Genomic DNA, 16,915 nt, shown 5'->3' with positions numbered 1-16,915 from the left:
AAAGCCAGGATTTTTTTTTTTTTTTTTTTTTTGACAGGCAGAGTGGGCAGTGAGAGAGAGAGACAGAGAGAAAGGTCTTCCTTTGCTGTTGGTTCACCCTCCAATGACCGCTGCGGCCGGCGCTCTGCGGCTGGCGCACCGCGCTGATCCGAAGGCAGGAGCCAGGTACTTATACTGGTCTCCCATGGGGTGCAGGGCCCAAGCACTTGGGCCATCCTCCACTGCACTCCCGGGCCACAGCAGAGAGCTGGCCTGGAAGAGGAGCAACTGGGACAGAATCCGGCACCCTGACCAGGACTAGAACCTGGTGTGCCGGCGCCGCAGGCGGAGGATTAGCCTAGTGAGCCGTGGCGCCGGCCAAAGCCAGGATTTTAGAACACACGTAACATTTATTTACTTGAAAGGCAAAGAGAAAGAGACAGAGAGAGAATAAATACAAATATCTCCCGTCCACTGGCTCACTCCTTAAATGCCCACAAGAGCTGGGGCTAGGCCAGGCTGAAGCCAGGAGCCTGAAACCCAATCCTGGTTTCTTGTGTGGGTGACAACGACCCACGTCCTGGAGCTGCCTACCTGGTGCCAGCACACGAAGTTGGATTAGAAGCAGAGGCAGGACTAGATACGGAATGTGGGCATACCAAGCAGGGGCGCAACCTGCTGCCCCGGAACACGTTTTAACACCGCTACTGTCCAATTAACTCATGAACAATTCATCACGGTGCTCTGCAGTTACTAATGAAAGAAGCTGAGATTTATCTTCATGACTTATCACGTAGCATTATTAAGTGTGTGGGGGTGGATGGGAGGGAGTTACATAGTACTGTTAGTGCCTAACATTCCCATTTGCCTTCATTTTTCTAAATCCTGGTGGTACAAAAGAAACATTAGATGTGCAGCAACAGGTAGGAGGATTCTTCTTTCTGTAAGAAAGAACTGTGTTACAGTTAACAGCGACTCAGCTTCATTCTCTGATGTCTTCAGGATAAAGCCAAGGCACTCGCTTACTCTTCCGCACTGCTATAGTTTTCAAATAACAAAAATAATTATTAAAATCTGAATGTAAGATTTTGTTAGTGGGGCCAGCGCTGTGGCGCAGCAGGGTAACGCCCTGGCCTGAAGTGCCGGCATCCCATATGGGCGCCAGTTCTAGTGCTGGCTGCTCTTCTTCCAATCCAGCTCTCTGCTATGGCCTGGGAAAGCAGAAGAAGCTGGCCCAAGTCCTTGGTTCCCTGCACCTGCATGGGAGACCGGAAAGAAGCTCCTGGCTCCTGGCTTTGGATTGACGCAGCTCTGTTGGAGTGAACCAGTGGATGGAAGACCTCTCTGTCTCTACCTCTCTCTGAAACTCTCTCTTTCAAATAAATAAAAATAAATCTAAGAGATTTTGTTAGTGACAGTATGAAAGCATGCCTTAATTTTTTCCCCCTTTACCTTTTTATATAAATGTCACAAAAAATAACACGGAGGATACACCAACACTCTCACAAGTGTGTTCTAGAGTATATACACCCATGAGAAATTCTAAATAAAAGGTCTCATGGTCCAAGATTTCTGAGAGAATCATTTTCTATTCTTCCTGGACAATTCACAGTATGCAGGAGCACACCAGCAATTCTGAAGAAACAACGTAGACAGGTGGATAAAAACGTGTCTTCAGACCCAGCACTTCTCAGTGTTTGACCACTGCGCTTCTTACCAACATTTAAGACGAATGGAATTAGTGTTCTTGGAACTCCCCACAGAGCCTCTGGGCTTTACGTCACCTGCTGGTACCTGGCCTACTGTGTCTAAAACATGTACGTGCTACAGCTAGAGAAACACCTATGGGCCACATAAAGCCACAGACGCTAATAACAAAGGATGCAGCGTTATCGTTTTATCACTTCCACTCAGCAAGGCACTGGCAACTCTTCTATCAATGGGCATTTGTAGGTGTTTATTTATTGAACAGCCCTGCCTTCAGAGCACACTAATACACAATTTTTAGACTTCCAGGCCACAAAGGATTTTTAGTTCATTAAAAAGTTAAATGTGTTTCAGATAAAAAAGTATACTTGTAGTTAAGCCTAAAAATGGGTACATTTGATATCAGGCTGTAAAAATGAGACATATACTAACATTCTTCTCAATGCCTTTACTTCAAACAGCATTAAGAACAGAAAAGTTCTGCAAAGCCTCAAGAAGTTGGCATTGCACCATCTCTGGGAGCAGAGTGCTATGATGCACACATCCATGGGAGATGTTCACACACAGAAAGACAGGGACACAAACTACACACATCCATGGGAGATGTTCACACACAGAAAGACAGGGACACAAACTACACACATCCATGGGAGATGTTCACACACAGAAAGACAGGGACACAAACTACACACATCCATGGGAGATGTTCACACACAGAAAGACAGGGACACAAACTCTACGTTGGTGTCTTGCTTCTTTATTTCTTCTACTCCACTGGGTTCTTGGAAAAGTTCATGGAAAACACATATCATCTTTTAATTCCATTTCTCCATGAACAACAGTTCAAGGTGTTCCCTACATGACTGACCCCACAGTGACACCTGCTACATGCTAAGCTTCCCTGAGGCATATGTGAAATAAAGGGACTGTCGAGGCATCCTTATGCTGGGCAACTATGAAAGATCAAGCACTTCATAAAACAGGAGATGCCATTCACCAGGGATTCTGAAGGGGACTTTAATATGTACTCCAAGCAGAAAAAATTCAGAGCTCCTTGGTGAGCACTTCTCCTCTCAATGCATTAGTAAAATGGTATATCTGCGTTGATCTGCACACAGAGAACTACACAGATCTTTATGCTGCGATTCCACCAGCCTTCTCTCTTTAATACCATAACTGCTCTCGTTGTATTCCTGTACCTCACAGGAACTGCAGGAAACATTCGCCCTGTGAACGGCACGGTTTTTACTGCTCCATTGTACTAGATTACATTGTTCCTGCCATGTAGGAAGGAAATACAAGTAGGATCCCACAGGCCTGGCAAAGACAGCCATGAGTCGTACGGCCTTTTATGTTTTAAAAATATTGCACAATAATCATTAGTGTTCAGTTGCTTTCTTTAAAAATATCTACTCTACTTGATGCATAAGGTTCCATCTGTAAGATTCTACTGTTTGCTGGGTGTGGCCTTTTTAAAGGTACCAAATATGAATATGAGTAAAAGGTTGAGAATCTCCACAGTGCTTGTAACTCAGATACATATTGATAAAATTACAAGTTATGTGCACCTGTTGTAAAGTTGACTCAGTCTCTGACAGTCCAAGAGCCTAACAAAGGCTTCCCTAGAAAAGAAACACTCCGAAACATTACTCAGAGAGATGCGTATCACACTGTAAAATACGGGGAGCTGCTTCCATAACCTCTTGGGGTGCAGGGCTAGACCCCGGGCAACTCCAGGGGGTGTTCTCTGCTTTGCTGCCCTCCGGGATGAGGCTGAAACAGGCAGTGCAGAGTCCCTGTCTCTACCACTTGTTAGCTGGGTGACCTCAGAAGAGGCACTGAACACCTCCACACCTTGACTTTCTGACAACCTGACAATAATACTAAGGACACAGATCATAACCCTGTTAGCTGAGAATGTCTTCAAGCTGTATAGTAACTATGACTAGAACACCATTTTGCTGTCCATTTAAGCATCATCTCAAAGTTGGTCATCGAGCCATTATTTCCACAAAGATTTATAGAGTCCAGTTTGCTAGCCATCAGGAACATACAAGTAAAATAGATTTAAAATCTCAGCCTAGTTCTACAGAGAAACTTGTGATTAAAAAAAAAAAAAAAAAACCCACAATGGTGCTGGTGCTATGGCATAGTAGGCTAAACCTCCGTCTGCGATGACGACATCCCATACAGGCACCAGTTCGAGTCCCGGCTGCTCCACTTCCGATCCAGCTCCCTGCTGATAGCCAGGGAAAGCAGCAGAAGATGGCCCAAGTGCATGGGAGACCTGGAAGAAGTTCCTGGCTCCTGGCTTCAGAGGGGCCCAGCTCTGGCCATTGTGACCATTTAGGGAGTGAACCAACAGATGGTAGACCTTTCTCCCCGTCTCTCCCTCCCTCTCTTTGTAACTCTACTTCTCAAATAAATAAGTAAAATTCTGGGGCCAGGGCTGTGGTGTAGCAGGTAAAGCCACTTCCTGCAGTGCCGGCATCCCACATGGGCGCCATTTCTAGTCCCGGCTGCTCCTCCTCTGATCCAGCTCTCTGCTATGGCCTATGAAAGCAGTAGAAGATGGCCCAAGTCCTTGGGCCCCTGTACCCACGTAGGAGACTCGGAAGAAGCTCCTGGCTTCGGATCGGCACAGCTCCTGCTGTTGAGGCCAACTGGGGAGTGAACCAGTGATTGAAAGACCTACCTCTCTCTCTCTCTCTCTCTCTCTCTCTCTCTCTCTGCCTCTCCGTCTCTGTGTAACTCTGACTTGCAAATAAATAAATAAATCTTTAAGAATAAAAATAAAATCTTTTAAAAAAACTATGGAATATGTCAAGTGGAAGCAAGTGTTGGGGAGACACGCAAGGGAGCTTCAGGGACACAAATGGCACCTCTGCATCCGTGTCTGGAGCTTACTGTGGGCGGGGCAGTCAGGAGAGGCTGCCTGGATGAAGCGCCCCAGCTGTAGTGAGGGAGGGGCGCTTGAGCATCTGTGCAACCTGGCCAGGTGGGGAGGAGCAGAAGGCTCGGCTGCCTGCACGGGGGGAGGCCCCAGGAAGACTCCAGGCAGAGGCCTAGAGGGTGGAACCTGCTGTGAGACAGGGAGGACTGTGGACTGGACGCTGGGTGGGATGGGAAGGAGACAGGGCGTTCCAATCAGAACCCACCGGCTGCCACAGGAGAGCTCACCCAAGGGGAGCTGCAGCCCAAGACGCTGGGGACCACAGCTTGTGGCACAACCCAGGAACGAAGGCGCTTTCCAAATCCAGGCCAAGAGGTCTTAGTACAAGGGACCACTTCAGTGAAAGAAAGGCTGATGATTAATTAATTAAAAACCCTGTTGCACTGGGCTCTTCGAAACAATGAATCAACAGCTACATCTAAAAGGATCGCTGATTCTAGTGGCCCCAGATGGTGGGGATTTGTTGCATCAAAATTAAAATTAGGGGCCGGCACTGTGGTGCAGCAGGTTAATGCCCTGGCTTGAAGCGCCAGCATCCTATATGGACGCCGGTTCAAGACCCGGCTCCTCCTCTTTCAATCCAGCTCTCTGCTGTGGCCTGGGAAAGCAGTAGAAGATGGCCCAGGTGCTTGGGACTCCCGGACCCACGTGGAAGTCCCGGAAGACGCTCCTGGCTCCTGGCTTCAGATCAGTGCAGCTCCGGCCATTGCAGCCAACTGGGGAGTGAACCAGTGAATGGAAGACTCTCTCTCTCTCTCTGCCTCTCCTCTCTCTGTGTAACTTTCAAATAAATAAATAAATCTTTAAAACATTAAAATAAAAAAAGGACCAGATACATCAAGTTGTTGCTGTTTTTCTGAAGGAAAATTGATTCTAGAAGGAACTTCCTAGCGCAGTAAAAAGCTCATGGCTCTAGTTAAAGTACAGCTTATGAAAGTCCTTACAAATAAGTGAACCTCGCGGGGTAGGGGTTCAGCGCCCGTTGACCTGGCAAGCGGAGTGCTCGCGTGGCGGACGTGCTGGCCAGTAGCCCCGGACTCACCTATGAAGGGGATGGACGCCAGGGAGTCGCCGGGCGGGCTGGCGCTGGACGCCTTCCGCTCCTCCAGCCGCTTGATGTGCACCTCCCGGCGCGCGTCGTTGGGCAGCCAGCAGGTGCTGTCCGAGCCGGCCTCCTGGTCATTGACCGCCAGGATGTAAGACTGGTGCCGCAGGGGCTGCGGCGTCTGGCGGCCGGACGGCGGCTTCTCCCGCAGGACCACCGCTTCCGTGCCATCTGCGGGGTGTGGCTGCGGGGCGCCAGCCTCTGCGGCGCGGATGTCCACGTCCCGTAGACTGACCGACAGCTCGCACTCCGCAGCGGCCCCGTTCTCGCTCGTCTGGGCAGCCGGCTTCGCAGGCGCTCCGGAGACGGAGGGGGGCTTCGCGGGGTCCGCCTGGTGGTCGGGGGCACTCTCGGGTCGGAACCAGGTCTGCTGACTCAGCACACTGTTCTCATGTGCGTGAATGACGGGTCTCTGATCCTTGGTGCAGACCAGCGAGTTCTGGCTGACCGCTGGCTTCGCGGCGGCGTGCGCAGAGGGCGCTTTTAGGGAGTGGCTCCGGACTTTGACGAGGGGCGACCTGTCCTGTGCGACACCCCGAGCCAGCGGCGCCCCACAAGCCGTCGGCACAGTTCTGCTTGGCTGCAGCGCCTTCAGGTCCAAGGGCGGCTTTTTAAACTGCGGCGCGCCCGGCGCGCCCCGCCCGGTCACGCGCCTGCTCTCCACGCTCACCGCGCCCGGGGCCACGGAGAGATGCGCGCCCCGGAAGGCCTTGGGCGCTTCCCGCACCCCTCGCCGGTCGTCCCGCTCCGCAAACCCGCCCCACCGGGAGGCCTGCGCCCGCTCCCCGTTGGAGTCGGGGGTCTGGCGTTCCGCGGGCTCCCCCTGCCCCTCCAGGTAATCCCAGGACCGAGTCCGGTGCTGACTCAGGCCGACCGGCGGGGACGTCAGCGCGCCCTGCGACGCGCTCCGCGGGCAGTACCGCGTCAGCACCGGGTCCTCCAGCCTCTCCTGGGACACGCTGCGCTGCCGGATCTGCGCCGCCGGCGGCACGCGGTCGTGAGAGGTGCTCCGGCGCCGCACCTGCGAGGCGGCGCGGCCGGGGGCCACCTGGCTGTAATCCGCCGTGCTCCGGGAGGCCGCTCGTAGACTGTCCAGTCTCTCCTGGATGGTCCGACAGCCTATGTGCAACCTCCGGTTATCAATATACTCTTTGTACGTCTTGTAGTTTTTCCAGTCTATGCGCTGATGGGAATTTGGGGAGTAGTGATTGACAGCTATGGAAGGGGAGTCTACCGCGTGAGCCCTGTCACTTGGGATTCCTTCTGAGTGCCCAGCGTAGTTTCCAGATTTAAGTAGGCCTCCGGAAGGGTCCAGGGACCTGGAGCCTGCAGCGTGGTGGATTCTATGGGCGGCGGGGACTGATGATGGCGGAGACGTGGCCCTGGACACTGCTTTTAAAGAGGTGTGCTCGTTCGCGCCGTACCTCACTTCTTCAGTTCGATGGGAAGGGCCTGTGTGGCTCCCTCTGCCGGGTAACACATCTACAGCCTTCTCAGAAGGCACAATAACACTCCTCACGCTTTCGTTGCAAACACACACTGCCGTGTTCGATTTTGCAACATCTGTGGGTGACGGAGGCACTTGGATTTCCATGCGGTAGGCCCTGCCAGGCGGCGTGGGTCCTGGGGTGCTGGTCTGCTGTTTGCTCAGTGGGGCGTCTGCAGGGGAAGCTTCCGCTGGCTGAGCCGCGGCGGCGGGAGGGGCAGAGGGCAGCCAGGGGTAGCAGACAGGCGGCGGCTCCGGGATATTGCGAGCGTTGCCGCTGTAGGCTTCGTTCCCCTTCAGGTAGGCATCTTGAGAATACGCCTGCATGGAAGCCAGAGGAAAAGTGTCACTGGAAGTTCACGGAGAGAACAAGTTTGCACTGTTGCAGTGCCCTGTCTCACTGTACTATGGCTGGCTGACCCTGTTTCTAATTGGCAGTCTCTATAGCACACGTGCACACGCGCGCACACACACACACACACACACACACAACAAAGGGCACTCTGCAAATATGAAAAAGAGCTAGTCTCTTCAACAAATATAATCCCTTGTTTTCTAAGAAGATGTGAAACACATCAAATGTCTTCCCCACCAGCGAGGGACAGCCACAGAGCTTCTAAAATCCTCCCCAGCCACGCTTCCCCGCTGTCCAGCAGTTGATAGGGCAGATGGCTGCCTACAAAGTCCCAGCAGAGAAGGATTCTTACCTTTGGCCAGAGAGAAGGCACAAATACTAAAGTCTCACTCAGACACACCGTAAGCACTATTAACATCATGCACTACATACAGTTGTTTAAACTCCCTTGTCAGTTAACTATTACAGATCCCCTGAAATAATCCACTGATACATTAAGCCTTTCGATAGCCATGCTAAATATTTTGCTATAAAATAGAATTGTGCATGTTTAAGAAATTAAGCACATACATTAAAATGTATTAAAATATCAAAATGCATTAAAATATCAAAAAGTTCATTCTTTATATAATTTTTTTTTACTTTAAGCTAATGCAAAATTATCTTGTAGAAAGTATTGATCTCTTACTTCTTCCAAGGAGACATTTCACTGTTAGTAACAGGCAGGCATGCAGCTCGACTTACGTTTTTATCAATTACTTGTAAAATTATCTGGCAGTATTTTTAGAAACTTCAGAAGAGCTGAAGTTAACTATGGAGACTGTGGAACCGCACTCATCAACGCAGCACAGGGTGGCATCGTGCATGGGAGACCGCTGGTGCGGTAAGGCCCTCCCCCATCAAAGCAGCCTCATTCACCGCATCCTGTGTGTGCATCAGACAGCCCGCAAAGCTCAAGTGCAGCCACGCACACAACACAGCAGCCAAGGACCAGCAAGGAGGCAGGGGAGATGCTTACAAAAGAAACACTGATGTGGAAACAAGTTATGCTACAGTAACAGTTAGGTGCAAGATGTACAAGGAAACCACAAATAAAAGAAGGAAGAAAAACCACACACGACACACAGTTTCTGCAAATTAGTAAAATTAACACCATGGAGGGGTTTCTCTAAGCAAACTCAGAGTTAACAGACTGGCTTATTACAGATCTCTAAAAAAAACATGACTTACAAAGCAAGGGAATGGCTACTGTGCATTTCTTACCAGTGCTGTGACATCCTTTGTAAATTGCAGCTAGCAGAAAATAGGAAAACACAGAAGCTGCTTACTGATACAAAGACGGAATCATGTTGTCATACTGACGCTGGAAATGGCAAACTAAAACCACGTCGCTACTGACTGCTCCGCACGGCGTCGAGAGCTGCCTGCGGAGCACCTCCGTCCCTGGCTTCTCTCCCGCGCTTACTGGATCTGTCCACCACCGTAGACAGCAAACTGCACCTGGTGCATTCCTAACACAGTGCGCACTGCTGGCTGATGATGTGCTACAGAGCCTCCCTTCCACGGAGCAGCACTGGGGGCTCATCTGCCCCAAGCTGCTTCCGTCTTGGCTTCCAGATGACCAGATGAAGGCTCGACTGTGCATGGAAAACAGTGCAGCCTCCTCCTGGCCTGGTCAGCCAGAGCCCAGCCACGAGCTACCAGCTGACTGCAGCTGCCTCCACTCCATGATTCTGGGAGGAAAAAGACTTTTCTATTAAATGGCTTTCACTCCCGAAATACAGTCTTTCAACACTGCAGCTTTTGTACTATGCGTTGTGAAAATAACTACATGAAAACATGACTTTGAGTGATTCTTACCTTATAATAAATATTACAGAGTGCAGACTAGAACGCAGCGAGAAATTCAAGCTAAGCATACACAAGAAAACACACATTCCAGGACAACTTTATAGCATGAACACTGTCATCACCAGCCTCTTGGAAAGCTTTCACGTCTAGGAGAGGGGGCCAGGTGGGACAGTGTCCCTGCAGAGTGCTAGTGGCGCTCGCTCCTTTACGTCTCCATGGAGGGAGACGCCACGCGGCAGCTTGAGTTTCCCAGACCTCCACCCCATTAAGTGCCTGGTGAAACTCCAAGGGAAAGCGCTGATGTATTTGCCATGGAACCCATTCCCCCCACCCCCACCCCCACCCCACCCCCCACCCAGAGATTTAATACAACTGGAATACCTGCTTGGGGAGTGCCGCTTTAGAAATAATAATTTAAAGATACCTCCTTCATTCAAACTGGGGTAAGAAAAGTATATTTTAGTAACAAAAGTGTAAGGGTGCTTCAGAAAATTCATAGAAAAATGGAATTAAGATATGTGGAGCAAGAAAATTGTGAAAGCCATGCATAGTGTCTTCATGAGATACATTTTCCACTTATATATGGCTGGAACTATTAAATACTGGAAAAAATATTTCACAGTCCCTCAGACTCCTAACAATGATTCCAAACAGTAAGCAGTCTACAGCCACAAGTGAAGAAGGCAGAAGGCATCCTTAAAGCCATACACGTGGAGCCTGCCTGAACAGTGGACTCCCGGAATGGACCTGCAGAATGGAATGCAGTGCTGTAGTCCAAGGCGAGCAGAGACAGTGGAGAGAATAAAGTGTGAAGGCCCTGAGGAACGTGACGGAATAAGCTCACACATTCTAGAAATTCAGGCTAGCTTATCCACTTTGTTTCTACCCATTCACTTACATGTTTAAAGGCCCCTGGTTCTCGTACAATTTGAGAAGTATTACCTTTCCCCTGGGGAGGCAGCCCGGCCTCTAGGATCACTGTGGATTAGTCCGCTCTCCACGGACAGGTGGACGGCACGCCTAGGAACAAGTCCGGTGTGGCCGTGGCCATCCCGAGAGGCACAGACCAAGGCAGGAGTCCTCTCTCCCCGCGTTCCCCTCGAACCCCAGCTTCCTGCTCAGGGTCTTCCGAGGAAGAAGCCTGAGACAACACTGCGCTGCAAACAGAGCTGAGCACTTCGACCTGCTTACGGCTGTGGCTGCCGTGGGCTTTCCTCTGTGTGCCTGGTCACAAGGGCCCAAGCACCCATGGCCAGAGATATGAAGGTTTTATCTACACACTGGGGATCTAAGTTGCCAGCTGACATCATTTAGTTGGCACAAAGTATCATTTAAACAAAGTAATTTGTATTCTTATATCATGACGTCAAAAATCATCCTGTATTAAAGTTTGTCTGAAATGGTATGACCTGGAAATTTTTAGACCAATGTCCTAAGAATTGTATATTCAGCTATCAATCATTTTGAGCCTTAGTTTTATTTTAAGTCCAAATGGATGCACTTGCAGGCATTTTGGTGGATACAGTCAACACTTAAATTTTGCCAACTGAATACTCTTGGAATTCAACAGAATTTGCAAAAAAAAAAATTCAGCCAATTTTTTTCCATTTAGCTTTTTCATATATTACTCCACATTCTTTCCTGAGCTTTCTTTCCCTCATACCTAAGTTTTATATCTTATAGTAGTTCAATAGTTTGGATTTTAAAACTCGGGCCATCCCTACTAAAGAGAGACCAGTAGCTGCCCTGTCAATCCTATCAGATCCAAAACAAGAGAGAGAGAGAGAGAGGAAAATAATAAGAAGGGAAGATAGGAAATGCCAGGATCTCCATCTGGAACTACAGCCATTCAGAGCACGCGAAGTGAAATTCAGTATTCACAGTCAGGATACAGGTGCAGTGACCAATAGCAATCTTTCTGTTCCGTTTTTAGTAGTGCTACATCAAACATCACTGTTACCACTCCTATAATATTGTCTACTAAACAGTAACAAAATAAATAAAACAGCAACACAAAAAAGCCGCAGGGTGAATCAGCTGGGAGGATGAGAAGCCCTCCCTGCCAGTTCACGCTGGCAGGTTACCTGTTCACATAATGCCATCGTGTGGGACAGGAGCAAGGACAACTCGGTCAGACACCATCCACGCCGCAGCGAGGAGGGCGGGGAGACGTGGCAAGGCAGCTACATGGAAACCTTTTCAACAAACATGGACTATTCTCGTATTTATTTAGGAATAATTTTTAAAGAAAAACCAAGTGACCGTGGCTAACCTGGGCAGTCTGAAAGGTATCTATAGAACTCCAACTCTTGCTTCTTCTAGGCAGGTTACCTTGATTCACAATTGATACGTCATTTTTTTTTAAAATTTATTTTATTTATTTATTATTTTTTTGACAGGTGGAGTGGACAGTGAGAGAGAGAGACAGAGAGAAAGGTCTTCCTTTGCCGTTGGTTCACCCTCCAATGGCCGCCACGGCCAGCGTGCTGCGGCCGGCACACCGCGCTGATCCGAAGGCAGGAGCCAGGTGCTTCTCCTGGTCTCCCATGGGGTGCAGAGCCCAAGCACTTGGGCCATCCTCCACTGCACTTCCTGGCCACAGCAGAGAGCTGGCCTGGAAGAGGGGCAACCGGGACAGAATCCGGCACCCCGACCGGGACTAGAACCCGGAGTGCCGGCACCGCAAGGCGGAGGATTAGCCTAGTGAGCCGCAGCGCCGGCCTGATACATCATTTTTATACAGAATACTGGACTGAGTGCAGAACCTACAAAATTACTGCATTAGAAGGCACTCTAGGCCGGTGCCGTGGCTCAGTAGGCTAATCCTCCGCCTTGTGGTGCCGGCACACCGGGTTCTAGTCCCGGTTGGGGCGCCAGATTCTGTCCCGGTTGCCCCTCTTCCAGGCCAGCTCTCTGCTGTGGCCAGGGAGTGCAGTGGAGGATGGCCCAAGTGCTTGGGCCCTGCACCCCATGGGAGACCAGGATAAGTACCTGGCTCCTGCCATCGGATCAGCGCGGTGCGCCGGCCGCAGCGCGCCGGCCGCGGTGGCCATTGGAGGAAGACCTTTCTCTCTGTCTCTCTCTCTCACTGTCCACTCTGCCTGTCAAAAAAAAAAAAAAAAAGAAGGCACTCTAACGAAATCTGAAGATAAGCCTTGGTAGGAGCTTTTTGCAATCTGTGTCATTATCCACGGAGTGGCTCCGAGTGCAGAGGGGCCGGTCAAAACAGCCGCTCTGGCAGGGACCCGTGCGGCAGGACCACAGTTAGCCGGTCTCATCCTCAATGGCGGGAAGGGGCCAGGCTGAGACTACAGGCCTCTGTTGCAGACCCACCGGGGCCAGATCCCAGCACTGCTGTGGTATTCCCCGCTGTACTGGACGAGCTATTTAACTGAGCCACACAGAGTAGGCAGGCGCTGCCCTGGGCAAGCCTAAGACATACCCAACAGCCCCCAGAGATATCAGAAGGGATCCACTTGAAATCTAATTTTGAGCCCAGAGACAAACGCTCAACAAAGGATCATGGTGGCACAGACATCAGGAAGCGCAGGTCCATTATCTCGTCACTACGTCAGTCAAGGAAGGGTTTTCTTCGGTCAGAGCCAAGGCCTGGGAGCCCTCCCAATTCTGTAGGAATCTAATCGTCGTTGTGATGGTGTGGGGAGGCGAAGGCCTGGGGGTGACTAGGTCCCTTTATGAAACAGGGGACACACAGCCAGGAGGCGCCCTCTAGCAGACTGCCTGCCCCCACACCTGTGAGAAACGCAGTCCTATGGTCTTCTAGCTACCCACAGCAGCCCAGGCAGCTAAGGCTGCCTTACTGTGTAGGGGACTTGATGGGTAGTGAAAATTTCATGTGTGCGCAGAAAACATTTCATAGAGAAACAAAACCATTTTTTTAAATTAAACAAAAAATGCTTTTGATTTTGTAATGGTATCTGAATAATATAAACCTGTCTAAATACTAAATACACTGTCAAAATGACTAAAATGAGCGTAATACTACTCACACTGTTTATACAGAATAGATGTGTTGGTTTAAAACATGAGGCTGCCAAGTACAGGAGTATTATTATCAGAACTCTTTTAAGAACATAATGAATTATCCTAATTTCACTTCTTGCTTCTCCCACATCATATCTGTGCCACCCATAAATCAGAAATCTATCATTAAATATCAGTCCTTACCCGAGTCAAGGTTTAAACTGAATTCAATTTTCTGTGCTATGTATCAAAGGCGAGCTGAGCATTTCTGGGGTAATTGGGTCAAGTCAGTTCCGGGAACAAAAACCCCGTGGACCATCCAACCCTGTGGCCACTCAGGCACACACAGACCGAAGGACACTTCCCCATGGACAAGTGATTTTCAAGTGACTGTAAAAACGTTCATGCTATTTGTTTTTTTACAATGACTGTCCTATCTTACAATGACAAAAAACGTATCTGAGTGACAGTTTTCACAAGGGCACAAGTCCTCCGAGGGCTCCCTCCAGGTCATGGCCGATCACGCCAACCAACCGCACCACAGAGGCAGGGCTCTTCACAGAACATGCGAGTCTGGGATCTGGGCCAAGATATGGCCTTTTAAAAATTTCACATTCTTTGTGTTTTATAAGAGCTTTAAGAATGACCCTGGCTCGGCCAGCGCCGTGGCTCACTAGGCTAATCCTCCGCCTTGCAGCGCCAGCACACCGGGTTCTAGTCCCGGTCGGGGCGCCGGATTCTGTCCCGGTTGCCCCTCTTCCAGGCCAGCTCTCTGCTGTGGCCAGGGAGTGCAGTGGAGGATGGCCCAGGTGCTTGGGCCCTGCACCCCATGGGAGACCAGGATAAGTACTTGGCTCCTGCGATTGGATCAGCGCAGTGCACTGGCCGCAGCAGCCACTGGAGGGTGAACCAACGGCAAAGGAAGACCTTTCTCTCTGTCTCTCTCTCTCTCACTGTCCACTCTGCCTGTCAAAAAAAAAAAAAAAAAAAAAAAAGAATGAACCTAGCTAACCTAGCTGATAGTCCACAGAAAAGCCATTTATGTAGAAAAGAAGTTGCCGTACCCTAATGCCTTTCACAGAACAGTGCATATTACATAGTAATTGTACACATATACACTCTTTGACTGCCTAATTTATTGCAATACACTCAAATGTGAACCAAGGCTAGGTTTAAAACTACAGTCTTGGGGCCAGCGCTGAGGCTTAATGGGTAAAGTGCCATCTGTAACACCCACATCCCATATGGGTGCTTGTTCAAGTCCCAGCTGCTCCACTTCCGATCCAGCTCTCTACTATGGCCTGGGAAAGCAGTGGAAGATGGCCCAGGTCCTTGGGCCCCTGCACCCGTGTGGGAGGCCTGGAGGAAGCTTTCGATCGGTGCAGCTCCGGCCACTGTGGCCAGTTGGGGAGCGAACCAGCTGATGGAAGACCTCTCTCTCTGGGTTAACTCTGACTTTCAAGTAAATAAACCTTAAAAACAAAACAAAACAAAACAAAAAAACTAGAGTCTTTTCTTGTTCAAACACACACACTAAAGATGAATTTTATGTGGCCACACAGCAGAGCGGCAGAGCCGTTCACTAACAAGCCCTGAGATCTGTATGCTCATGGCCTCCACTGAACCAAGGTCTCCACGTTTGCAACAGTCTGTATTTTACTTTTTTTTTTTTTTTTTTTTTTTTTTTTTTGACAGGCAGAGTGGACAGTGAGAGAGAGAGACAGAGAAAGGTCTTCCTTTGCCGTTGGTTCACCCTCCAATGGCCGCCGTGGCTGGCGCGCTGCGGCCGGCGCACCGCGCTGATCCGATGGCAGGAGCCAGGTGCTTCTCCTGGTCTCCCATGGGGTGCAGGGCCCAAGTACTTGGGCCATCCTCCACTGCACTCCCTGGCCACAGCAGAGAGCTGGCCTGGAAGAGGGGCAACCGGGACAGAATCCGGCGCCCCGACCGGGACTAGAACCCGGTGTGCCGGCGCCGCTAGGCGGAGGATTAGCCTAGTGAGCCGTGGCGCCGGCCTGTATTTTACTTTTAAACTTACTCGTCTAAAATAAAATCTCGCAGCACAGATGAATCAACTTCATCGTCTATCGACCGTATCATCAGAAAAGTGTTCCTTTCCTTTCATTAAGTGGTTTGCTGCTCCTCATTAACCACACAACAGGTTACAGAAAATGCTGCGTTGAATTCCTTCCCCCCAGATTCAGTACAAGGCCAGCCATTCTGGGACCGGGACTGTTCTAAACGGGATCCAACCAATGCCTCCATCTTGGCGAGGATGGAGTCTGCCGATGATCAGCCAACAGCCTGGCTGGGGAAGCTGATTCTGTCTTCATGTCTTCAGACTCCAGAAGGAATCAGAGTGAAGCCTGCGCGACCGTTGGGGGATCATCTTCTTAAACTGTGTAAGAAGAGCACTGGGTGGCCGGGTGTGTGGCACGGCAGTGAAGACACTGCTTGGAACATTTGCCAGGTCCCTTAACGTGCCTGAGTTTGAGTCTTGGCTCTGTGCCCAATTCTGGCTCCCTGCTAATGTACACTCCGGGAGGCAGCAGGTGATGGCGCAAGAGCTTGGCTTCTCCAACCTCCCCCCGCCCCAAAAAAAAGCATTAAAGCAGAATCCTCTATGTATTTGTGTTTAGTGACTCTCACAAGCCATTGGTTTCAATGGTTACGTCTGCTTCTCTATGTGTGGAATTAAGAGCACAGATCTCCACAGTTGCCACTATACACCAAGGTAAATTACTGCAGAGAGCTGTCACCTTCCTTGTTGAGCCTCCAAACACCAACAGAACCATATGCTTAAGAAGGGGACTGGGGGCTGGCGCCATGGCGCAGTAGGTTAATCCTCCGCCTGTGGCACCAGCATCCCATATGGGCGCCGGTTCTAGTCTCAGAGGCTCCACTTCCGACCCAGCTCTCTGCTGTGGCCTGGGAAAGCAGAAGTTGGCCCAGGTGCTTGAGCCCCTGCACCCGTGTGGGAGACCAGGAGGCTCCTGGCTGCGGATCGGTAGCTAGTTGGGGAGTGAACCAATGGAAGGAAGACCTTTCTCTCTGTCTCTTCCTCTCACTGTCTGTAACTCTACCTTTCAAATAAATAAATAAAATCTTTTTTTTTTTTAAAGGGGACTCTGTTATCACTAATAAGCCACTCCTAAATAAAATCTACATGCCTTGGAAACACTGGGTGGCCTCCATGACTTTAGTTCATTACACTTCACATGTCAGTGAACAGGACGAATCATGACGATGGACTTTAGTGTTTTCAGATTATTTAGGATCTATGTTGAGCTAAATTCAAATTAACCATTATAAATAAAAAACATTCCTATACCATTTCCATTCCCGCCACAGAGATTCCATTAGCTGTTTTTCTTGAATTTAGCTATAAGTTATAAGGAAAAAACAAACTGTTCACAAAAATGACTTAGGCCACACTTCAGTAGTCACTGCCACCTCCCCACCTGACTTAAGCAATCAGAGTTACTCAAAGGGTTA

At 49.8% G+C, this 16,915-nt stretch overlaps 1 protein-coding gene across 5 annotated transcripts in view; it reads right to left on the bottom strand.

The window, feature by feature from the left end:
- ARHGAP21 (Rho GTPase activating protein 21) overlaps positions 1-16,915 on the bottom strand; it is a 152,938-nt gene that overhangs the window by 35,095 nt on the left and 100,928 nt on the right. For all 5 annotated transcript variants that reach the window (XR_016219907.1, XR_007909763.3, XM_089312456.1 and 2 more), the window contains exons 8-9: positions 8,849-8,878; positions 5,682-7,551 (exon numbers count right to left, since the gene is read on the bottom strand). Coding sequence is in view for 3 of the 5 variants with exons in the window: in XM_089312456.1 (XP_089168582.1) it covers positions 5,682-7,551; positions 8,849-8,878 (1,900 nt within the window). In the remaining 2 variants the exon portion in view is untranslated. The remainder of the gene's footprint in view (positions 1-5,681; positions 7,552-8,848; positions 8,879-16,915) is intronic.

Source organism: Oryctolagus cuniculus, chromosome 13 (genome assembly GCF_051225735.1).
Source record: "Oryctolagus cuniculus isolate XC-2025 breed Fujian yellow rabbit chromosome 13, ASM5122573v1, whole genome shotgun sequence".
Taxonomy (NCBI): Eukaryota; Metazoa; Chordata; class Mammalia; order Lagomorpha; family Leporidae; genus Oryctolagus; species Oryctolagus cuniculus.
The sequence above is the reverse complement of the archived record's forward strand: the minus strand, read 5'-3'. Positions and strand labels throughout refer to the sequence as shown.